This window comes from Manacus vitellinus, unplaced genomic scaffold (genome assembly GCF_001715985.3).
Source record: "Manacus vitellinus isolate BGI_N305 unplaced genomic scaffold, ASM171598v3 scaffold_22_pilon, whole genome shotgun sequence".
NCBI classification, from domain to species: Eukaryota; Metazoa; Chordata; class Aves; order Passeriformes; family Pipridae; genus Manacus; species Manacus vitellinus.
The window spans coordinates 9,626,170-9,650,411 of record NW_021939632.1 but is presented as its reverse complement, the minus strand read 5'-3'; the positions used below and the strand labels follow the sequence as shown (position 1 = coordinate 9,650,411).

The window sequence follows — 24,242 nt, the reverse complement described above, 5'->3', positions numbered from 1 at the left end:
GAACAAGGTAGCAGCCGAGATGCAGCACGACCACTCTCCCTGAGCGAACAGCACCAAAGCCCACCCCAGCACAGCATCACAGACACAGCCAGTGTCCCAGAGTGCAAAGAACAGACCAGAAAGCAGGCCCATTACCTAGGAGTCCCCCGAAGGTGATGGCAGGAGAGAGAGCAGCAAAGTAGATGAAGAGAACGGCTGCGAGACACTGGCTGTGCAAGGCGTCTCTGATGTCACTGAGGTATTTGGGGTACCTGCGCTTTATGTCCCGAACCAGACCTCCAAAAAATATCCCGGTTCGCTTCAAAGGGTCGTCCTCAGCTTCCTCCTCTTCTTCCTCAGCTTTCACTTCACACAGCTCTAGAGATGCATGGAGGGCAGAGCTTGAGCAGGGAACAGAGATGGGCCCTTGGGCTGTCCCTCTCCCCAGTACCTCGTAAAGACCTTCCTCCAGCAGCACTAGCCTGGTGAGCCCCCTCCACTGCACGTCCCATTGCCCCCAGCTGCCAGAGCTGCCCACAGCCAGTGTCTTGCTCCCCTTGTCCCCCTCCCAGCTCCCCACTGCAGGAGCCAGGACCTCCTCACACCCGTGCCAGGTTCTGGGAGGGGAGGGCCCACTGGGGCATGCAGGGCACTAGGCATAAACTTGCCCAAATGTGAGTGGAGAGACCTTTGGCTTCCTGAACAGTCCCCTCCTTCATGGACTTCTGCTCCCTCTCCTTCCTCTTCTTCAGCAGCAACTTCTGGAAGGTGGCAATGGATTTGAGCAAGTCTTTCCCCTCCACCTCTGATGGGGGGATGACAATGCTGCAGTCCAAGAACTCATTGATTGCGTTGAGGAGATCTTGACGGTCATCTGCCATGTATGCAGCCTCATGGAAGTGCTGGGAGGGGCAGGGAAAAAGAGAGAGGGAGAAGGCTCAGACCAAGACTAGACCCAGCTACCTACAGCCTGGAAAGTCAACACTTGCTGTGACCTTTACAGTAACATCCTGCTCCCTCAACCCACTACTCGTCTCACTACTGCCACTCTGTGACCCACACTCCTGAATCCCGCTTCTCATTCTGAGGGAAAAGCTGGTGGAGCCCTAAAGCACCACAGATAAAAAGCACAAGAACCTGAGCAGGACCTGAGCAGGAAGCATAAGAGACTCTTGGGAGTCCCCACATGGCAGAGAAAGAGAGAGAGAGGGAGAGGGAGGGAGGGGGAGAGAGAAAATAGGAGTTTACAGCATGAAGGAAGCCATGCAAGGGAAACCAGGCAGAAAAGGTGAGATACTTCTGAGAGCAAGGGCAGGATAACAAGGAAGGACTCCAAGGAGACCAGGAGGGGACAGCACTACTGCAAATAAGCAGGGAGGTGCTGGCAAACAGGCAGAAGTGCTGCACTGCCTCTGAAACATGCCTTCAGAGAAAGGGCTGGAGGATGATGAACAAGTGAAGAGCCTTTAAAGCAGGGAGGGGACAGCTAAGGTCCCTGCAGCACACAGACTCCCTGGAGCCACACTTCAATGTAAACGATACTGTACTCTCTCCATGGCGCCAGCCACTGTGTAACCTTGCTACAGCCAGCCCTGGCTGCAGCAGCTGCCTCTCCTCTTCCAGCAAGATGAGCAGAGACTCAAATGAACAAGATCAGTCCACAAACACGGTGCTGAAGCTGGAATATGGTATTTCACCTCTTCCGGGTAAAAACACATTCTCAGCTGAGCCCTGTGCCCTGTACAACTCCAGGGAAGGGATCTTTCACCTGGGAGACCTTGTTGTCTATAACTCACATTTTCTGATTGAACCTTTTAGTCTCCAGTTCAGGGAAAGTTGTGCACTATTGGCAGGACAGGAATGTTTGTTACTTGCTTATAGTTACATGGCACCAGCCAGAAGAACCCTGTGAATCTCTGATCCTCTTGTCCTGGACGTATGCAGATGCTCAGATTGTCTTTTTGCATTTAATTCCTAAACAAGTTAATGAATTTCACTTTCCTGCCATGTAGACAGATGGGGGACCTCTAGCAGTGCACGCACTTGGCAGAAAAACCTTCCCGCCTCCTCATCTCTCCTCCTGTATGGATGTGCTCCTCTGCATGGATGCCTGAGCCATGGGACTCAGCTAGGAAGCTTCATCCAAACACCTGACAACCATGCCCAGGCATTGCTGGGTCTTTTTATCAGTGTGGTCTGGGCCAGGTGCCATGGTCACAGGCACTGCTCAGCCTCCCCTCCTCCCTGTTTGAGAAATGTCAACTGAACACCACTCCTCTAACCTTGGGCATTCTTTACTCCTGCTTTTACATATGGCCCCTTTCTTCACCCAGCCAAGTGTCTGTCCTACTCTTTTCTCTGTACTGGAGCGTTCTACCTTAGTCAAGCCAGGCTGCTCTTAAAAATCCCAGGTGCTCACACCTGCCTACCCCACCCAGGCCTATGCACAGCATCTCTCAGCACTTTCATCTCAGGACTGTCTCCTAAGGAAGTACCAAAACTCCCTTGCCTTTGTCAGCATCACCGTCCATCAGCTTCTCACCTTGTCGGACATGAGGGTGGAGATGGAGCGGCCAATTTCATGGTAGTCCATGTTGGCCTGGCTAGGTCCCAGAAGCACAAAGATGAATCTGACAGGAATTGGGACCTCCAAGACAGATTCCAGGAAGACGGCCTCATTTAGTCGGACAAAAGCCATAGTTGGCTGCTCCAGGAACTGCACGCAACCTACCAGGAGGCAATGTTTGGAGCAGAGTTAATCACTGGGGTGAGCTGTACTGGGTAGCCTTTAACAGTGGAAGCAAGGATTTCAGGGGTTCCCAGGAGCCCTGCAGTTCTGCATGTTCTCCAGGCCACTGACACAGCACTCAGCTACATGTTGAGGACTGCTCCAAGTCCTTTACTGATCATTCACAAGCAGTGCTACTTTATTTAGCCTCGCAGTTAGCCCATTCTTAATCCCTTACAGATGGGCTCTACTTACATTATGAAGGCCTAATTTTAAATCGGAAGATTGCTTCCCACTTATGGAAGGAAGACTCTCATATGTTACTTTTATCAAACAAACTTCTAATCTCATCAAAGAATGAAATCAGGTTTGTTTGACATGACCTATTTCCCATAAACCTCATTGCTTGGCAATAATTACATTCTTATTCTTTAGCTCTTTATTAATTGAATCCCATATTAGCTCTGCCATTATGTTGGCCGAGAAGGATGTCAGGTTAAACCACCTATAGGTACTGGCTCACTGTCCTTCCCTTCTTGGGCACTGATGCTATGAGATTTCTTTTGTTATCTTGTATGTTCCCTGTATTCCTAAACTTCTTTTTTTTCCAGGGAAAAGTAAGTCAGTTCTCTAGACTCATAGGAGCAAACTACACAGTTTGTTTTACAATGTCTGCATCTCATCAGTGCTTTGACAGTCTCCTCGGTTCCTAACAGATTGGGAAGTACTCCTGAATCCTCCGGCACACCAGCTGCTTCCTTCACTTACCGAACACAAATGTTTATTGAATACTTGTATTTCTGTGGCATTATTACTGATCTTTCTGCCATCTGTGTCCAGCAAAGAGCTGTGTTCTGTGTTAGACTGGCAAATATGGGCCATCCGAGAGTCCAAGTGAATTGCAAGACACAGCCTTATCTCAGAAACAAGCCAATGTTTAGTTCTGTGAGTATTCAAAGTGCATTTATGAACCTGATTTGGCCTCATCATGATTAAGAATCAGTTTGGTTGAGCTGCCAAGCATCTTTGCCTGAGCTTTTAATCTACTGGATAGGCAATGACATTTACTTTGCTTGCTAGGTTTGCTCAGATATTAATGCCAGCAAAGAGCTGAGAAGGAATACTCTTGCAGTCAGAAGGAACCAAGCCCAGTGATGCTTGAGCCTGCCTGCTCATAGCCCTAAAAAATCCCCTGGCAGTGCTATGGCCAATACCTGAGACTTTGCCACTAGCCACGCTCTGCTTCTGTAAACTGAAAGCTCCCTGGCACACACAACCAGCAGTCAACACTGGTCAGGGACAGGGACCAGGTGCTGGTGAGGTGTGAAGAGGCAGATAGAGGGCAGCAATGCTCAGAAGCCCAAGAGCAGTTGTAGCCCGGCCACCAGTCCCTCAGGCACCACTTACTTACTTCTGAACTGCAAAACCAGAGGTTCTGGTGAGCCTGGCAGGACTTTTACCACTAAGTTGTGCCCCAGTTCTCAGCAGCAGAGTCTATCATCCTCTTTTTTTCATTTAGGAAAAGAACTACCCTGGCACCCCATACATTTACCACAAAGAGAACATGCACCATCAGCAAAGGAGAGAGTGTACGAGGCTCCCTCCTCAGTTGAACCTTGGAAACATGTAAGAGATGACCAAATATCTCTCAGGAGGGCACAGACAGCTGGGGCCAGACCAAGAGCTGCACTAGTTGTTGGGGGACACTACATGCCATCTCTTACCCACGAGAACTACTGTGGCCTCTGCATCTTCAGGGATCTTCTCCATCAGCTTCAGGTATTTACGGTGGCCCTCAGAGTTATGGAGATGTGGGTTTTTCTGCCAGGTAAGAATACAAACAAGTAAGGATGAAATCTCCCCACAGGGCCTTGCACCCCACTGCTGTAACTGCAGCTGGGCTTGCCTTGGCTGCACACCCAACACTCTGCTTCACAGGCAAGGCACCCTCACAGCAGAGGCCACCCTGCAAGCACCAGGGCTGTTGCTGCCATGACATGCTCAAGCAGACATCCGCATACAGTGCCAAGCTAAAATTAGGTTCCAAAATCATAATGCAGTGACCCAATTTCCAGCACTCTGGGTGATCCAGGGCAGCTCAGTCCTTGCAGTACAAGGTTCCCCCATGAAGGGGCCCAGAGGTGGGTTCCAAGGGTCGCTGTCAGCCAAGAGTTGTCCCTGGAGCGTGTAAAAAGAAACAGTACCTCCCCCCAACCCCCGTCCCCCTCACCTCCTTGCACTCGGTCTCGTTGGCCTTGGGGTCGGCCATCTCAATGCGCTCTTCCCCCATGAGGGGCACACAAGTGTCTGTGGTGTGGTTGTGGTGGTGGTTCCCCACAATGGAGTTCATGCTGGAGCTGGAGTGGTTCCTTGGGAAGAAGCCCTCTTTCTCATCATTGGGGTGGCTGGGGGGGAGAGTGGTGGCCATGAGAGGACCTGCCTCCCTTCCCACCTAGGGCTCACATGTAATCCCTGAGCCCTGGGATCCCTCATCTGTGTGCCACCCACCTGTGCTTCAGCAGCAGGGCGCGCAGCACGTTGGCTCGGTCTTCTGCTCTGATCTGGTCAGAGATGATCATGGTCTCCACCATGAGGTGAGCAATGCCAGGCAAAGTGGTCTGCTCCAAGTCAAGGAGGACAGCACCTGCCATCAAGAGGGGAAGAGCCCTGCTCCTAGTGTGCAATGCTCCCCATTTCATGCACACTCTGGGGACACAGCTGTTCCACTAGGAACCGGGCTCATAGAGTCTCTCAGATGAGAAATGCCCCAAGTCCAGGTGCCCTATGTCCTTTCTATAAACTCTTGTCCCAAGAGAACCCAAAATCTCCAAGACGCACTGGTCACTCTGGCATCTCCTTTTGTTTCAGTCTCCTGCTCTGACCAAACTTTCCATTTCACACCAAAGATGGGTCCAAGACCTGTCAGCCGAGACACAGCTGGGTGTTGCAACTGTCACATGCCCAAGAGCAGTGAAGCAGAGCATGGAACCAACACAGGCACCCTTGGGCTATTGTAAACCCTGCCAAACAGGTTGCAGGATGTCTCCACAGGCCCTTCATGGAGACTGGACACAGACACTGTTGTGTGCCTCCACTGATGGGCCAAACAGTGACAGAAGCTATCCAGCAAAACCTGTCCCAGAGCCAGAGCCAAACTCTGGCCTGCTGCTCCTGACTCACCGTGGGCAATCGTCTTCCTGAGCTCCAACAGACTGCGGAAGGACAGTGAAGCTACATGGGGTTTCCCCCACCTTGCTGTATCCTCCTCCACATCCTCCTCAAACTTGATCCAGCGGGCCGTCTCCCTCCAGTGCATCTCCTGGTTCTTATCCACCACCAGCTCATTCAGCTCCACAAACACCTAGTGCGAATTACAGCCAGGACATGAGACTTCCCCTGATGTATACAGCTCTACTAGCAACACACAGAAAGCCTGAGCTCTGTTCTTAAGGTACCGCCTGGTCTGAAGCACTGCCTGAGCAAGCCTGCTGTAGTTAACCAGAGGCTTGATGAACAGAAGCAGCCAGGACAAATATCACTGACAGCGTGGCAGGAGCTTCCATCAGTACATGGAGCACCAGAAAGCTTCAAGTCAGATGGTGTGGGTAGATGAGAGAGAATGATGCATTGCTGCATCCCTTTCCACCAAACTGTGACAATTTTGTCGTCTGCCTCCTTCTTGGTTTCCCCCAGAATTTTCCACAGTTACCAGAGATGACGATATTACCATGCTGCCAATTTCCACAATAGCACTACCATTTCTGGGATATTTTAATGTTTTTCCTAAGGTCAAAGCTTTGCAATTTCAGGGAAATCTCTACTTTTATTGAAAAAAGTGTATTTTCAGCCCCCAAGATAATGGATAATAGCTTGAAATGTCACCCTCAAGGTCATGTAAAGAATTAATTATATAGAAACACATTTATCACTTCATAAACTGCACGTTTCTAGTCCTGATTTATGTCTTCTGAACAAGTGTGGGAGGAGAGCACATGGATACCTCATGGGGCTTTCTATCCAGCTTCTTCTTCTTCTTCTTTTTCTTGACAGATGGAGTTGATGCTAATTTTTTGCTTGTCCTGGTGATCTGACTCCGAGATGGTTTTTTCATCAGATGTCTCCTCACACCAGGGTTATCTTCAAAACGGTGGCCTGAAGACATAGGAAAGAAAAAAAGACCGCCAATTTGTCTAGTGGATACACGCTGTCTGGCAGGGAAACACATCCAAGCACACTCTTCTTTCATTAGCTTATGCTACCAAAGCTCTGGCAGCTAGAGAACTCACCATCATCTTCCAGACCTTTGAAGATCCTTACTGCTTCATCTGCCTACTTTCAGCTCTTCCAGATGCCTGTGAGCTAATTTCTTCACAAAGAAGGCTTCCTCCCAGGTTGTGCATACACTGGAGCTTCATCACAAAAGCTTTTACTCATGGTACCCAAACAAGTGGTGTGTGAACCCTCCCCATACTCCCTCAAGAAAAAGCAACCTGCAGCCTTGTCTGCACAGCTCTGCACCCCAGATAGCACAGGCAGGCACCTGGCTGGGGCTCATCTCTTGCACCAGAGGAAGGCCTGGCGCTCAGCAAGCAAAAAGGGCAGTGAAGGGGAAGGATATTTAGCTGCTGGTCTGGGAGACATAAGGAAATATCAATGACTGTTTTATTTAATTGTGCGATGAGAGTGTAGGGTAACACTGCACCTGGGGCTGGCACGGACGCTGGGCAGTGAACTCCAGCTATCGCTGCTTCTAGACATTCCGCAGTGCCGCTGTGATGCCCTCGGAAAGGTCTGCCTTAGAGAGTGCCTGGCTGAAACAAAGCCTCACAAAGCCTCTAGAGAGGCTGTTAAGGCTGAAGTACAGACCAACCACCAAGCTACCAGTGCTGTTGGCAAACCAGTACCCACCAAAATGATTCAGTCACAACTGTGCCAACCCCTTTGCAATGCTGGAGAAACAGCACCTGGGCAACAGCCTGCCATGGAGAGTAGTTTCCCTGGACACTATTCAGAGACAGCAAGTGTATCTTTCTCAGCACAGACAAACCATGGGAATGGGGAAAGCCTCAGAGCCTGCCTCAAGGATGGGCAGGCTCCACCAAGTAGATCATGGAGTGAGCGCTCTTGCTCAGGTTTGGTCCATCGAGGTTTGCTGGCCTTGCTTGTAAGACAATGCCAAGGTCTTCTCCCAGCTCTCCATTGGCTGGGATGAATGTTCTGTCTGCATGCACCTTTCTACACTTAGCTTGAAGACCTGCAGCTCTCAGGGTATGAGAGGCAGTAAAAATCACTGCATTTGAAAGCTGAGTAATCTCTTTGATGTTTTAGGGAAATATCCATGCACATATGGCATGGAAAGACACACCCAGCATTGGGCCAGGCATACCATGGCCTTGCACCTTGGAAATCTGGGTCGCTAAATTAAATATAAAACGAATCAATATTGAGCCTCAGGGCATTTTCCCCCATTGGCTGCCCTACTGATGCACGTCCTGCTGATGGCAGGACTCCTCCCTGCTCCACTTACTGCACTGCAATGTCAATAGGAGCCAATAACTGCCCACCACTACAAACATTTCTGGGAGTCGGGCATGTGTGGGGTTTCCATGGAATTTTGCATGGATTTCTGAGTTCCTGTGTGCACAGTAGTTCCTGTGTGTACAATCTCACACTCTTTGTGAGATTGTACATAAAACAATCAGTCCACCAGGCAGACAATTTTGGTATCCAGCAACTTTGCTCCAATCCCTGTAGCTTCTGATTCTCATATGCACCCTGGGACTCATTCTCACCATGTCACTGGAAGACCAGGGCCAGAGTACACTCTGCCCAGCAAGACAGAACGCTCACCCAGAGCACAGCAAGCCTTCCCTATGGTGATGACAACTTATTACACAGTGCTCTTCAGCAACAGACCCAGAAAGCATTCACATGTCCAGTCTCAGCCACCAAATGGCTGCAGGACAGATAAAACACAAGGAGCCAAGTTTCCTGACAGAGCCTCCAGTGACTTCCACACTCAGTGACAGGGACAGGAGCCGGAGTGCTGCAGGGTTGGAGTGCACTGGTGAAGGCATACCTCCAGAGCCCTACAGAAGACTAAGGAGAGATCCACTTTGCTGGTCTCCCTTGGCAGTACTTGTGGCCACTGAGATGCCAGCTGGGGGATACAACTACAGGAGCAGAGTGCACACATGGGCTTAACTTAGGAAAGGGACACTGGCTTTTGGGAGTCTCATGCAAAGCCCAATTGAGATGCTCCAGGCTGCTCACAGAGACCCTTTCTGTGTTCTGTGAGATTGGTGCTTTCCCCAAATGAAAGTCAAGCTCAAGAGAGCACCTAAGTCTGGGGTACTTATTCAGGACAGAATCTTGGACTGAGATCAAAGAGTGATATGTCCAGGGTATAGGTCTGCCCTTCTTGCTTGAAGCCAAACTCCCCAGGGAATACAGCTCTTGCTCCCCAGGATATGAGCATGAGACAGTGACAATGTCAGAGGACAGACAGAGATTCCTGTGGTAGTTCCACTACAATGAACTAGTATGTCACCCTCCCACACAGCATCTCCTACAGTGTCCTCCAGAAGATCTTCCATGTTGGCTTCCACAGAAGTCAGATTTCTTCAGATGACCAAGTTCCTTTTCCACCAGCTTAAATCTGAATATGACAAATATGACTTTGCACTGGTTAAAGTCTTCCCCCAGAGTGCCCGTGCTAGTCAATCCAACTCAGCAGGCAACTTCTTTCCGTTTGTGTTCCCTCTTTTCATTTTCCTTGATCCACACACAGGAAGACCAGAAAGAGGCAGCAGAGTATTTGTATCAGTACTAGAGAGCAACCTGCATCACAGGGATGGTGCACACTGCCCATATACCCTAATGGTTAAATTGTAGCAAGAAAAAAAGATTAAAACTCCATCTCTTGAAATATTTAAAACTAGACTAAACAAAATGCTAATCAACATGCCATAAGACACGACCCTATGCTGGCTTCTAGAAAAAGCTACTGCCCTGTCCCGCACAAAGCCCAGGTCTCTCCCGGCTGATGCTGAGTTCAATGTGATAGGAACAGCTGAACCCCAGCTCATCCCTGCTGCCACCCAGGTATCCCTGCCCAGCACTGCCCATGCTATGAACATTTTAAAGAGTGCAAGGAGACCACAGACTCAACTCTATTCAAAAGGCAATTGATTCCTCCTGGATCTGAGTTGGTCCTGGACTGCCATGGACTGAATAACTGGGCAAGGGGCACTGCCAAAAGTGAACTGGTTCTGCACAGAACAGACTCTGGGTCTTTGCCGTGTCTGACTCTGCCATCTCTCTCTGCAGGATTAATCCACAGTGTGAATTCATTATACAGAAATAATTAAGAGTTGACTGTACAGTGCATCCTGTTTCAAGCACCAGCAACATTAGCTGTAGCAATCAATGAATGTATTAAACGCTAGCAAGCCAAATTTCCTCACTTTACAAGTGATGTATATCACATCTTGCAGAGTGATCTGCCCCTTCTACCTTCCCAAGAATAGCCATCCTTTTCCAGGTGAACCTGGGGAAATTTCTCACACTTTTAATGTACAGTTCACTCAGCTTGGGAGAGCTGATGGGACCAATTTGCTCCAGGTTTCTATTTTGAACTCTGCTACTATTATATGCTCTATCAATTTACAGTAACAAGTAGCAGACTTGTTACTGTAAAAGCCAGAACCTAATCCCCACTTGCTGGTCCCTGTAGAAGCACATAGGCAGACATTTTTTCCCTGAAGATTTGTAAAGATGGGACAGATGACAAAGAGAACATGATGTTAGGATTAGGAGGCAGGGGAAATTAAGTGTTTTGCCTGAGATCACACAGACAGTCTGTGGCAGAGTCAGAAGCTGAACCAAGGCATCCTGAGTGTCTGTTGCAAGCACTCTCCCTTCCCACTCTTGTGTGCAAAGCCAATAAATGTGTTAGCTCTGGGACCACATCACCCTCCCATGGGCACTCCTAAAATCCCTTGAAAAATTAACACACGATCCAGATGAGGACACTTGGACAACCGCCACAAAGCTCTGGCTATGAACATTATCACTCCCAAAGTGAGTCACAAAGCCACCTTTGAGTTACCACCATCTGCTAAGGAAGAACTCCTGTGCGATGGTGGGAGTAAGGCTCTGCTTTCTGTGAGGTCCCTGGGATGGTTCAGAGATCCCTCTGCAAGGGATGTGCGTGTATAGAAACAGATGCAAAGAACAGAAAGGCATTTTTCACTCTCAGGATTCCTATCCTCTCCTTCCCTGTTTTTCTCACTCTTGTTTCCTTCCTCTTTTCCCCCTTCCAGGTACACCAGCCAGCCTGCCATCAGCTAATTTCACAGCCACGCTCAAGCCTGCAGACACAGGGATTAGGTTATTTTTTTCTCTGGGCATTAGGCTGCGGTGCAGAGCTGAAAACCTGATACCCACCTCTGCTGTCAGATCCGCACCTTGACTCAAATTCCATCAAACAGAGCAGCAGCACACTGTCACCTTGTGCTACAGATGGAAAAGGAAATCTCTTTGTCCTTATACACACCTCGAAGCAGCTGCTTTTTCTCTGGCCACAGCATGGGCCACATCCTGATAAGCACAAACAGCAAGATGCAGCTGCCTCCAGAGCTGCTTGAGTGAGACACACACAGTAAAGCACTTCAACACTACGACACAGATCTGTACTAAGACCTTGAACAGACACACAGACATCAAGCAGCATCTCCAGCGTCCCCAGGCATATGGTGGGGCAAGACCATACCTCTCCTAAACCAGGAGACCAACCTGACATGGCGAGGGTGCAGACAGCAAACACAGGAGGGGATATGCACTGTAATGGGGGCTCTGATCTACAGCTGCAACTGTAGGGTCACTGCTCCAGTACTTACAGGTGGGCTCCCCGCCTGGGTAGCCCAGATGGTTTCTGATGGCCTCCCATAAATCATAGTCTTCAAAATTGAAGGCAAATTCATCAAAGTCTTCATAGCTGAGTGAGTTGCGAATATGAGCGCTTATCGCTACCTCCGGGCTGCTGCCCCCTCCCGATTCCTTCGCTGGCTCCTCTCTCTCTTGAAGGGTTGTCATTTTGTCCTTGTGAAAGTCGGGGGTCAGGTGTCATGAACCACTTGCCTTCAGATGAGGGAGCAGGGTAACCAGGCTGATGTGTGCAAAGCAAGCTGCCCCCCTGGGGAGGCTTCACCGTAGCCCTGGGGACAGCCCTGGTGCCTCGCTCACCTCCTCATGGGGCACGAAGGTGCCAGCTGCAGAAGCCCTGATGACTGACGAGGTTCCAGGAAGGCTGGCTCCACCCAGGGATGCTTCCGTGGGGGCTGCCCCACCAGCTCCTCAGGAGCAGCGTCCTCGCTTTGCCGTGGGGTCTTGTGCCAGATGCCCAGGGATGCGGCACTCGTGGCCCGGGGACAGCCAGGCTGCGTGTGCAGCACTGCTTCTCTCCCTCACTCCCCTCTGGTGTCTCCCTCCCTCTCCAGCCTGCAGAGCAACCTATTGAATTCTCCATGTCCTCAGGCCCGGAGCGTGCATTTCCATGACGTCTCTTCTCTCTGCCCTCGTGCCACACACAGGGGCAGTCCCCTTCTGAGGCACTCCAGAGGGGGCAGCTGCCTCTGCCAGGAGAGGCGAGGAGAGGAGAGGCTCCTCACCTCAGGTTTTCTGCAATACCAGAGCTGGAGTGTCACACAGAGGGCTGATTGCTGGGAAAGTGTGTCAGGAGACGAGAGAGCTGGGTCTCAGGGAAATGCTGGGAGCCCTGAACCAGAGAGGGCAGTGGGGTGGGTGGAGGAGCAAGCATTCATTGAGTGGGTGGGAGTAGAGATGCTGAAAACACGGGGATAGGTACTGTGGACAATGCAAAGCTGACAGAGATGAGATACTGTTGGAAAAGCAGGGTCTGAGGTAAGTGAGGACCAGGTCCTGTGGCAGGCTGAACTCCATGCCTGAGATTGCTAGGGAAGAGGGTAAAGCAGAGAGAAGCACGAGACAAAGGGACACACACACTGGTAATGCAGGTAGTGTTGTAAAGCCTCACTTTTCATGCCATCCAAGTCAGCAGATGCCAGCATCTGGGCCTCAGCCTCATCCGTGGGGACACGCTGGTATGCCGCGCTCTCCAGCGTGGTCATGCTGCCGATGCACATCCTCTCCTTCAAGTCATAGGTAACCCGCTGTCCACTCGCCACCTGGCCCCAGGGCTTGCGCTTCTCCCACCCACGCGACAGACGTTCTCGAGGCCCGGGAGGGCTGTAGGAACCAAAGGGACTGATGGTAGCAAGTGGGGTGAATGAGGATGGCCCTCAGGGTTTGGAGTCCCTTGGCCCAGCCCTGACCAAAAAGTCCCTGAGAAGGAGTACAGCCAGGAGTCACCTATCCCAAAGCCTAAAGGTTGTCCCTTCTGCTCTTCCTCTCCCCCACCACAGAGTGGGATCAGCTTACGGTCAGTATTGGAGAACCACCTCTGATTCAATGGCCTCAGAGTTCCCTCCTGGGGCTTCCCATCTTGCAGGTCAGCACAACAGCATAAATTAGTTGGGAGGAAGGGTACTCCAGGTGTGCAGCCCAGTGCCCCCAAACCCATACCCTGGGGATCCCACAGACTCAAGGATGTTGCAGGAGATCCGTGGAGTGACTGTCCAACTGGAGAGTAGCCCTTTTACTCACAGCTGCTCTCCCTCTGGGCCCCATGTCCCCTCTGGGTCAGTAGGCAAGTTCAGGCTGGGCATGGCTACTACCCATGGGGACAGACTCTGTGCAGCGACCCTGAGGCAGGGGGAGCAGCAGGCAGCTTGGCACCGCTCACCTACCTGTGGAGGGAGGCAGGGCCCTTGTCCTGCAGAAGGTCAGCAAAGCGAGGCATGGGAGACAGGATGCCACACTCCTCCTCCACGTGGAATTGTGCGGGAGCCAGAGCGCTGCTGGACTCCTCCTCATCGCTGCCGACAGTGAACTGCAGAGACAACAGTCCTGACAGCAAGAGCTGGAGAAGGCAGCCTTCACCCCAATCCTTGGCATGCAGATCCTCCCCATGTCACCATCTCCCTGAACAGGCAACATCAACTTGCCTCTCATGCCCCATACCCTGGGACTGGTCATACTGAGCCCCTCACCAACCTATAAACTCTAAGGACACATTGATCTTTCCCCATGGATCTTACACCCCCAAAATGGTCAAGCATGCCCTCCCCAGCATCCACCCCAAGCAATGACTTACCTGTCACTGTCCCCCAGTGCCCATCTCTGCTAGGCAAGGATAAAAACACTCTTACCACAATAGTGCACAGCTACAACTTCTTCCCACTGAGCAACGCACTTGTTGGAACCCTCCCTTTACCTCCCCCCAGCCTCCAAGCCCCATCCAGGTTGGGATGCACTGGCCTTGCCTTTGGTTTGCTTGGAGGCTCCAGCTTAGGGGATGTTTCCTTCCCACGAGCTTCGCCCTCAGACTCAGCAGAGATTTCTTTCTCCTGGACCTCCTCTGCCTCAGATTCTCCTTCTTCCTCTTCTTCTTCTTCTTCCTCTTCTTCCTCCTCTTCTCCCTCCTCGTCCTCTTCCTGGATGGTAGGGGTGACCTCCGAGGGGGGTACCGAGGTTTTCTTCTTTTTCCTCCTCCTTTTTTTCCTCCTGCTGGCACGGGGGGGCCTCTTTTGGAACTTGAGGGCAGAAGGGAGGTGAGTGGAAAGGGGATGATGGATGTGGTGCGAGGTTTGGCGGTGGACTGAGAGAGAAAAAGAGAGTCAGGGGCAGGAAGAGGCTGGGAGGAACCTGCCAGGCGCCCCTCCAGGAAACAGCATGGTCTGGAGATCAAGGGCCAGGAAGGGCAAGGAGAGCCACCAGCCCACAGGGACACAGCAAAGCTCTTTCAGTGATGTGGCAGGCTGTGTCCAGCCTGGAGTAGGTGGGGAGACAGCCCTTGTGCAGTGCCAAACCACCCCAACACAGCTCCACAGCCCTGGGGAAGGCAGGACTCCTCTCCCAGTGTTGCCAAAAGCCATTTGAATGGCTGCACAGAGCTGAGGTGACCTGCCAGAGGCAACATCCCCTTGCATTCTCAAACAGGCAAGATAACTTAGTGGTTAGGGCCATGGCTTAGTGGTGGATGTAGTGCTAGGTTTACAGTTGGACTCAATGATCTCAAAGGTCTTTTCCTAAATGATTCTGTGATGCTATGACTTCTGCACAGGGTTCTTTGAGTTAAATAGATGCTATTAAACAGATGTTATTTGTCCTCCAGGCTTTGACAGAAAGTCCTTCCTCCATAGACAGGAAAAACAGACCGAGCCTTTTAGTGCAGATGCAACCTAAGTCTACGTTCCAGGTTCTGTGAGGGTGTGTCCACCAGCTTCTGAAATGCAGATTAAATTAGGAGGCTGTCTTTTAAAAATCAGTGTAAAAAAACAGGGTAGGAGGACTTTTCTTTAAACTAATCTACAATGAGAAATTCATACAGGCTTGACCTGGGTGTCATGGGAATTAAGAGTGAGTGAGAAGAAATTAAGGGCATTTCTGAACCTTCACTCCAAAACAAAGGCAATGCACCAGGCAGGGAACAGGGCAAACTCAGCATCTCCCCATAAGAGAAAGGAAAGCCATTTCTGCCAGGTCCACCTGCAGCCACAAAGCCTCCCATAGACAGTCTGCAGGATGCACAGATCGTGGGGCTGCACTCGGCACCACTGAAATCAGGGGGGCACTGGCCACTTGGCAAGGCGGTGTTGCTCGGCAGCTCTTCCTGAGGAATTGTTTTCAGTCTATTTTGATTTGGTTCCTTCCCAGCTTTCCTGTGACATGGCAGCAAAATCTGTTTACAGTGAAAACTACCTTCAAAGGACATTTTCAATGGAAGCTGTAACCTCTCCCTGGGAGAGCCAGGCAGGTTCATTGTTCTGCTGTCATGTTTCCTTTCCTTTGGTTTCTCAAGTCTTTTCTCCCTTGTTTCCCCCCTTGGGAACAGCAGGGATATTTCACACATCCCTCTAGTTCAGCAGGAGAGGCCTGTGATTAGATTAGAGGAGATTGGGACTGGTCAGACATCTACAAAGAGTTTGGGCTCTTTATAAACACTTTTTACTCAAAAGTGTTCTTTTCTTTGACCTAGCTAGATGTACCCTATTTCACTTACAAGATTTGGCAGAAAGACCCTCCTGTCCTGCTGCTGTACTTCTATAGCACTGCTCTGCATGCCACAGATAGGCCAGGGATAAATTTCTAATGTAAGAAGCAAGGAAGACCCCAACTATATACATGTTGCTCCTTTTACAAGACAAAGCTGCTGGTGAGGACACAGCCTATCTTTCCCTTTTGGCTTGTTCACATCAGCCCAAAACAGAAACATTTACATTTAAGATCAGAAGGAAACTGAAGCCTTGGGCTGCAGGGAAGGGCAGTTATGCTAAGTGTGTGATCTGGCACAGCAGAGGGAGCGCCTCTGCACTCAGCTGCCCAGTGTCAACTGATCACATCTCCACAGAGGTGGGCTGGAGGTGTGAAAAACGCACCTCTACCCAACACAAAAGGATCCATGCCTCCCTCTTCTTCCTCCCTGTCCTCCTGTGTGTCCAGTCCCTGCCCTCCTTCCCAGCTCCATTCCTTGCACTGCCTGCCTGTATGGAAAGTTACTGCCAAACCAGTGTCCCAGATGTTTGATTACACTTCTTGGTGAACTTGATACAAGAGATATGAAAAAGTAATTTGGATAGAGAGCCCAGAAGGAAGAGCCTACATATTAGGAATTCCTGGCTTTGACTAGAGCAGGAAACATTTCTAAGCCTAGAGGGCATTCACCTCCATAGGTTGGTATGTTATTTTTCAACGAGACCTTCCAGCTTTATGAAATTGCATAAAACTTCTGATAACCAGGGTTGACAAAGTCCTAGGCAACAGGAATACATCAGGAGTTCAGAGGAAAACAAGCTTGATTCTGACAGAGGAAGAAGGACTCTCCTATTAAAAAGGGAAAAAAACCCCAACCCCAAACAGAACAAATCTCTAGTCAAATTTTCAAAGAAGCTTCTGCCATGCAAGCTCAAGCAGATTGCCCATGTCCTCCCAGCCAACCCGCACACCTGTGCACACAGGCAGAGCTTCTGAGCAGGTAGGTCCTATGGGCACAGGGCAGGAATTCAACCCACAGCAAAGCTATAAGCACCTTGCAGCCACGTGCACGAGTGACTGTGAGCTCAGGTGGGAAGTATTATTTGAATGGAGCCTTTGCAGAGAAATGACAAAAGCAGAAACCTGCAGCTGCAGTGCACTACAGTAATGGACTTTTACCAGCAAACTTTTACAACAGCCATTGGAAATGAGTGGCCAAGCAGAAAACAGCCTGGTGATGTACTTGGGACATAATGTTCCCAAGGTTGTATCCCATCAAAGCCAAGCTGGAAAATAAGCAATATGTGACTGTCTAGAGCCATAGACTGGGAAATTATCCCAACCATTGCTACGTGTCTGCCACACAAACAGGCTGCTGGATGCGGGCCTCTTTGTGCCCTTCAGTGTTTTTACTACAAGGTAACACAACCCAGCTACACCAGGCAATGGCTTACAGTCACTCTTGTGGGTACACTCTCATTTTACAGCGAAAGTGAGTTTGGGCAGATGGTTGCCTCCATCATGGAAGGGCATTTAGAGGAATAAATATGCTGCTCGGAGGAACTGAGGTGAGATAGCTATAGCACTTTAAATTCACACTCTATTTTTATTTTGCAGTCCTTTCTTTGATCAGATAAGCCCGATGGTTTCTACTCAGAAATATATAGGCATGTCTGACTGGAGCCATCTGCTTTCAGACTGGGGAGGACAGCCTGGCTTCTGGTCATATTTGGATGTTTCTTTGCAGGCACATGGAAGAAAAATTGTTTTAAACTGGAAATTTCAATATTGGGGAAGTAGTTGCAGAGGTCCCTGAGACTGGGTGATCGAACACCCTGGGCAGCTACGCTGCTGCGTGGGCTGTGCAATAGCTACGCCTGTGGAGACAGAGAAAACAGGGAACAGACTGGGAACAGGCTGTGGGCACAAGTGCTAAACTGTGTGTACATAGCACTTTGGGAGCGCTCTGGAGGGAGGAAGTGAATAGCAGGCTAATACAATCTGCAGGGTCCCAGCACAAGGCTGCAGAGCGCGTGTGGGTTGGCAGTGAGGGTGGAAATGGGTATAACAGTTCAAACCTACATACATTCAAAATCTCTCTCACTGTAGCTGCGACTTTGCTTCTCCAGATTGCTTGATGCTGACTTGCTTATGAGGTCCCCAAATCTCTCGATTGACAAAGTCTTATCCAAGTCCTCATCGTCCTCGGCACCAGGAGAGGCTTTCTCTGCGCGATCTCTGCCCTGCACAGAAACCGCCAGATAAGAATCAACCACCACAGACCCTTACAGCCCTCTGGATCCTCCTGCCCTGCAAACAGTGCTGGCTTGCCAAGGAGGAGCAGGCTCCACAAGGCAGGGCTGGGGCATGGTTTCTCACATAGAGGCACAGCTGCACTCAAAACCAAGAGGCAGAACAGATCAGCAAGCTCCAAGACACACTCTGGAGAGATACTTTAGAGTTCCTTCACACCTCCCTTGAGCAGCAGGTATCAAGGGCTTATGTCAGTGCCTGTCTTTCCCATGAGAGGAGACGCGTAGCTTTTGTTTGGCTGGAATTTCTCTCTTATTTAACTGCTGCCCTCTGACCTTCCCTTTGCCCAGTCTGCCATCCCTCTCATTCTTAGACCTCCTCTGCATTTCCCCTTAGAAAACAGCATCCCTGCTCTGGTGAGCTGCCCTTGGATCGCTGACCATCCTGTGCCTTCCCACCTCCCCTTACACACACCTAGGGACTGCTCATTCCCCTTGAATGCTTTCTTCAGGCTTTCCTGCCTGTTTCAGGCTATGGGTACTTCTCTGCTTTTTGCTAGTGGGAACGTCCCGAGATGAGCATTACCAGGTGACCCCTGTCCTTTCTGTCTCCTGAGCAGTTGCAGCTGGTAAAATTTTCAGTCGATATAGCTGAAATGCCAGCGTGGAGCTGTTGTGGACTCCCGTGTTTCCATGGAAACAGGAGGAGGCCCAACTGTGACAAATCTGTCTGTGCTAGGCAGAAAGAGGGAGCAAGGCAGCTTTAGCCGAGCTGTGCCTCTCCTTGCATCCCTCAGCTGTTCCTAGCTCTGACCTGGGAGCGACTTTGTGGAGACTGCTTCTCCTCTCACCTTGCAACACACAGGTGTTCCAAGCCCAGCCTAAATGGGGAGTGTTTATTTACAAGCTGCCCAGCTCCTCCTGCCACTTGCTTACCCCACCTAATGGCATGTGAAGGCACAGGGACCCCACAGAGCAACCTATGGCCTTTTCTGGGCCACAGTCTGCTGTCTGCACAGAGTGGATGTGGGCTTGTGGGCAGCTTTGGGGCACCCTTCGTGCAGACCTGTCCCTGGTGAACACAGGCTGTGTTTCCTACTGCAGCACGCTGCCAGGACATCAGTCCTGCTCTCATCCTGGCAGCAGCACAGTCCCCAGAGAAGAGACGGCCCCGCTGCTGCTGGATTCCCACCTCACCTGCTGCAGGTCGATGAAGACATCTCCTACGGGAGGGGACTCTCCAGCTGCCATTTTGGTTCAGGACCTAAGGGCCTGGGCAAAATATCAACCCTTCTCTTTCACCGGCAGGCACCCAGCAAACCTGGAGAGTGGCATAACCTGTGGAGAGAGGGCAGGACAAGGGAATGTCGTGGGAGACTGCTGGCCACTGCCCTCAACCCCCCTGGCTCCTGACCCAGAGAGGTCACCTCACCAGCCCTCAGGGAACCTCCCCAGCATCACTAGGACAGGCCTGTCCCCGGCAGTGTGCTGGGGTGAGTGGCCCAGCCTGCACTGCTTTGGCCACCGGCTCCAACAGTTCAGGGGTAGATCGGACCCTGTTCTCCTCTGAAAGGTCAGAGGGACTCATGGAGACAGCAGTAACATATAGCTCCTGCATGGGCTGTGCAAGAGAAAGAAAGGCTTCATGTTCAGACACGTCTCCACCAGCACATTTGTGCAAAGCTGTGTGATTGACCACCAGGGAAAAATAAAGTTGGAGAGATCAGTTGCTGGGGGGGTATGTCAGGAGCAGGTAGCAGAGTGGTCCTGTGGCACCTAGCTTTATTGGGCAGATCCCAAAAAAGGCCAGAAGGAACCTCAGAGAAATCTGTGCAGACCACAGAGATAGCACAAGGACAAACAGTTCATCATTCAAACACCACACACAAAACAACACAAGTTACAGGCAAAGAGACCAACCTTCAGGCTGCAGATCGGGGCCCTGTCAGAACCGGCGGGGCCAAGGGGCACAGAAGACCCCGCGAGCAGCCCAAGGGCGTGATCTGCTCTGTGCAAGTGAAGAAGGCAATGAGGTGCCACGGTTGACAAGGAATGGGATAGAAACTAACACAAACAGCTGTAGTCATATCGTCTATTGCAACAGTGCAGGCTGAGCTCAGCATGATCTGCACCCCAGGAAGAACTGGAGATGACACAGAGACTGGCTCTGGGAAGATGCTGGCTTCCAAAAACTCATCTGAACTCATACAGAGAAACAGAGAAGATGTAAGCACATGCACAGTGCTTTGGGCACAAGGAGAGGCAAAGTCTTCTCAGCTAACAGCTCAAGAAAAGGGACATTTGTTAAAACTACAAAGGTAGAATACAAATGAATTAAAAACTGGCAAAAGAAAACATTTTTTTCATTGATGTCATCAAGGATTAAAAAACTGCAAAGTCAGAGGATAGCTTGGCCATCTCTCTGGTAACAACTTTTTATAAAACAAGTATTTATGACAAAGAAAAGTACAAGAAGTTAAATCCATCTTTTAGAACAAGCTATTGTCCAGCTTTGAAAGCTTTGGAATAAATATTATAGTTTATGTCCTGGTTATCTGCAGAGGGGTTTCTTACTATCTCATCTGAAGTACCTAGTATGGGACACTGTTCAAGACAGGCCACTAAAACAGATGGTTAAAGGTGATACCAGTAAGGCTACTTCATCATCCCTCCTATCTTTGAAGATCTCTAGAAGGTGCTACTACAGTCTCCGGTTACTCTGCCTATCTGAAGAGCTTATTCAAACCAAAAATCCCAGGGCCGTCTGTAAGGCAAGTTTTGGAGGAGCTAATCTGACCACTGATGAAGCATTCTTCTTTGGTCCATCCTCCTATTTATCAGGAACAAGGCAAAACGTAAGGGAAGAAACCCCTGAAACACACCTAGTTGGACTCTTCAGTAATCCCTCAATAAGACCTGAACAGCTCAAGAGAAATAGGCTGCCAAGACAGACATCTAAACAGCAAATGCAGCATCCAGGCCATAAGCAACAAGACAGAAAAGAATTAAAACACCTAATCCACTCTGTAGATCTTAAGCTGTAATCTTCAACTTCAAACCCTGTTTTCCAAGAAAAATAGAGCAAAAAGGTTCCAAGAGAGATAGTAGAAAAAAAAGGAGAAAGGTCTAGAAATCATCTGTAGGCAGAAACTGAGTTGCCTTTTAGTAGAAGACAAGATAGAGAAAAGGGTAATATAAGGCTTTTATTTTCTTTTGCATTTAACTCAAGAAGAGGGTATAATTCCACGAAAACAAACAGCAGTACATTTGAAACTAAAGGCAAGGAACATTTTATTCCAGCAGGAAGACCTGGTAGGGGAACCTCACTCTGTAGGGCCATGGCATCACGTCTGTTAAAGAAAGGATTGAATATTTTTAAGGAACAGAACATTCATAGCTATAGACTGTCTGCAAAAATGTGTTACAAGCGCAATTACTTGAGGGAGTAAAAGGATGATGGGGCTTTGGACAGCAGCACCTGTAGAGGCAAAATCCCTAAAAACTAGCAAAATGATAACTTAACAAAAAAAATGCTAATGCTCAGCTCCACCTCTGTGCCACCTCTGTCCCACTGTGCCTCGTGGGGCCTCTGAAGGAAACTAAAACCTATCAGCTGCGTTGTGAAGCACTGTGCTTTGTTTCAGGTCAAGCTCAGGTATGTCTGGAGCAAAGCAGAGGTTCTCAGGGGCATTTGTGCTCTGGGAGGGAGGAAACCCATGTCTGGGAGAATTGCTGGATGCAATGCGTTCTGCTGACACTAGATTTGCAAGACGCTACACTGAGTTTAAAACTATTGCCTGACTGCCTAAATGAAGTTAAAAGGGAGGGAAAATCCACTTAGTCTTTCTTTACCCACCAAATTCAGCGTATTCTGAATTATGCTGAAGCTATGTCATTCTAATGATGCTGGTGAACAACTACAAGCCAGACAGTTGTACTAGAAGTATGAGAGCCCTGGGGACTTGCTTTGAAATTTCAGAGGGACCGCGAGGTACCCACAGGGTTTCCATAGATGCTCCACTTGCCACCCCGTGAAAGGAGGATGAGATGTGTGGGTGCTCCAAGCCAGAGGGGCTGAGGGCTGAGCTGTCTGGAGGCTCTGCCTCTTTGGGAAGGAGAGAGGTGAGGATGGAAGGCATGTTCTCCAATCCTAACCCTACCAGCTCTCCTGCTTTCTGAAGAATGGAGAGTCCACAGCCTGGGAGCACTGCTGCTTCCCTTTGGTACATTAATTGATGGCTGGCCGCTAGAGGCCACTTGCTCCTTACTCTGTGCCACCTTTGGAGGAAGGCTGGATGGACACCTAGTCGGATCCTGCCGGGCTTTTCTATTACCCACAACAGATGGAGTTCAGAGAAGAGCGACCAAAAATTGCCAGTGGGCTAGAGAAAATGATTTATAAGGAAAGGTTAGGAGCTAATTTTGTCTAGCACAATATGGGATGACTAAGACGGGGAGGGGACAAACCAGCAGTCTGGAAAGATCTCAAGAGTGTAAAACACAAGTAAAGATTTTTTAATTTTTTTTGTCAGGCAGCCCTTCACAAAGAGACTTAGGAATGGGTTAAAATTTAAAATAGAAACTTAAAACTAATATCAGGGAGAATACTGCTAATATGCATCATGCTGAAGTGCCCAGCCTGCTGGTATCACTGCCTGGGCTGCCATAAGAATACAAGATAAAATGGGAAACTAAAAAAAAAAACACAAAAAAACCAACCAACCAAACACCACTAAATAAAAGCAAATGACTGATACCTTCATTCCACTGTATCTCCTGGTTATGGGGAGTACATGATTCAGCATTCCCGCTGGAAGTAATTTTCAGTAATAAAAGCATCATGCCAGCAGGCCAGATTCAAAGGGTGTCCAGAAAAATCCACAGTCTGCCAACCTGTGCACACTCACATATCCCTGCTCTCTCCACAAACACATCAGTAAACAGAACTGGCTCACCTAAATGACCGTACCTTGTACCGACCATCATACTGACCATCTAGGCTTAACAGATGCTGAAGGAAAGCAAGCAGGCACATCCCTGCAGTTCTGGCAGCTATGGTATGTCCCACATGTTGCTCACAGGGACTCCAGAGGGGCTTTCCCCGACCCCAAAGGCTGCCTCACGATGCCAGTGTAGGAGCTTCCCTGTTTTGCTGTGAAAAACGCACATCTTCGAGGGGCAGAGGCAAGCAGGTCACACTGCCCCTTTGCAACAAAGATAAGCTCGTAACACTATAGGCAGCTCCGTGGGCAAGGGGCTGCCCCAGCTCCATGGGCAAGGGGCTGCGTGGAGACAGCCATCAGGACACGCATCCATCTCCTCAGCTCTTCCCTAATCCCTTGGCCATCAGCTGAGTATAATTTAGCTGTGGAGCGTCTAGACTAGGAGTAGATGTTAAGATAGGGAGGGATAAAGCCATGGGGGCAAAGCTGGTTTGAGGATAGAGGAAGAGAAGGGACTCTGGCTAATAGATGCAGATGGGAAGCGCTCACAAAGGAGAAGGATTAGAGGCCTGGGAAGCTTTTCTGTAAAGACATACTGATGAGCCTGCCATGGAGGAGAGGAGCAGGAGGGGTGCTGCTGCATACACCAAAGCATTCGAATGCTGCTCTGACAGTCACAGCCTCAAAGCCAAACAAAACAGGAGTGGGCTGCACAGCCTCTACCTCTCCTCTGACACGTCAGAGAAATGAACACACATAATAGAACGCAAAGGCAACACAAGACAGTAAACACACAAAGTTTCCAGGCATAAAGGATTTAACCTGTGGATCTCTTTACCACATGGCTATGTTGAAATTTGTAATATTACACAAGTACTTCAGAAGGTTTAAATATTTCAATGAATCCTATAGTCAACTACCCTGGATGAACCACCACAGCCATTCACTCCTGAAGCACCGGCTCTGTTCCGTGACTCTACCTCAGAGGCCCTTCACAGAGGTACCAGACAGGACGGAGCCGATGCAGCTCACAGACACATACACGAACACACGGAACAAAACCCAGTCCAGACAGTAACGAGGACCAATCCCTCCACTGGACACACGGACGGCTCTGACAGAGACACGTACAGCCGGAGGAGGGAAGGGACATAGGCAGGCACTGGGGTCACTGCACCACGTACCGTGCCGTGCCGAGCGCGGGACTGCTCCACGCCGCGTCGC

General features: G+C 49.9%; 1 protein-coding gene across 2 annotated transcripts in view; it reads right to left on the bottom strand.

The window, feature by feature from the left end:
* Positions 1 to 24,242, bottom strand: part of SLC4A3 (solute carrier family 4 member 3) — a 33,056-nt gene that overhangs the window by 7,824 nt on the left and 990 nt on the right. The window contains exons 2-14 of one of the 2 annotated variants that reach the window (XM_008922885.2): positions 19,273 to 19,413; positions 17,910 to 18,066; positions 14,113 to 14,447; positions 13,537 to 13,679; positions 12,765 to 12,976; positions 6,708 to 6,859; positions 5,888 to 6,068; positions 5,216 to 5,351; positions 4,938 to 5,112; positions 4,432 to 4,528; positions 2,522 to 2,706; positions 668 to 881; positions 136 to 357 (exon numbers count right to left, since the gene is read on the bottom strand). In XM_008922885.2, the coding sequence (XP_008921133.1) occupies positions 136 to 357; positions 668 to 881; positions 2,522 to 2,706; positions 4,432 to 4,528; positions 4,938 to 5,112; positions 5,216 to 5,351; positions 5,888 to 6,068; positions 6,708 to 6,859; positions 12,765 to 12,976; positions 13,537 to 13,679; positions 14,113 to 14,447; positions 17,910 to 18,066; positions 19,273 to 19,326 (2,263 nt within the window). In that variant the 5' untranslated portion in view covers positions 19,327 to 19,413. Of the gene's footprint in view, positions 1 to 135; positions 358 to 667; positions 882 to 2,521; positions 2,707 to 4,431; positions 4,529 to 4,937; positions 5,113 to 5,215; positions 5,352 to 5,887; positions 6,069 to 6,707; positions 6,860 to 11,607; positions 11,806 to 12,764; positions 12,977 to 13,536; positions 13,680 to 14,112; positions 14,448 to 17,909; positions 18,067 to 19,272; positions 19,414 to 24,242 lie in introns of those variants that run through there. The other variant, XM_029959816.1, reaches the window with a different exon arrangement.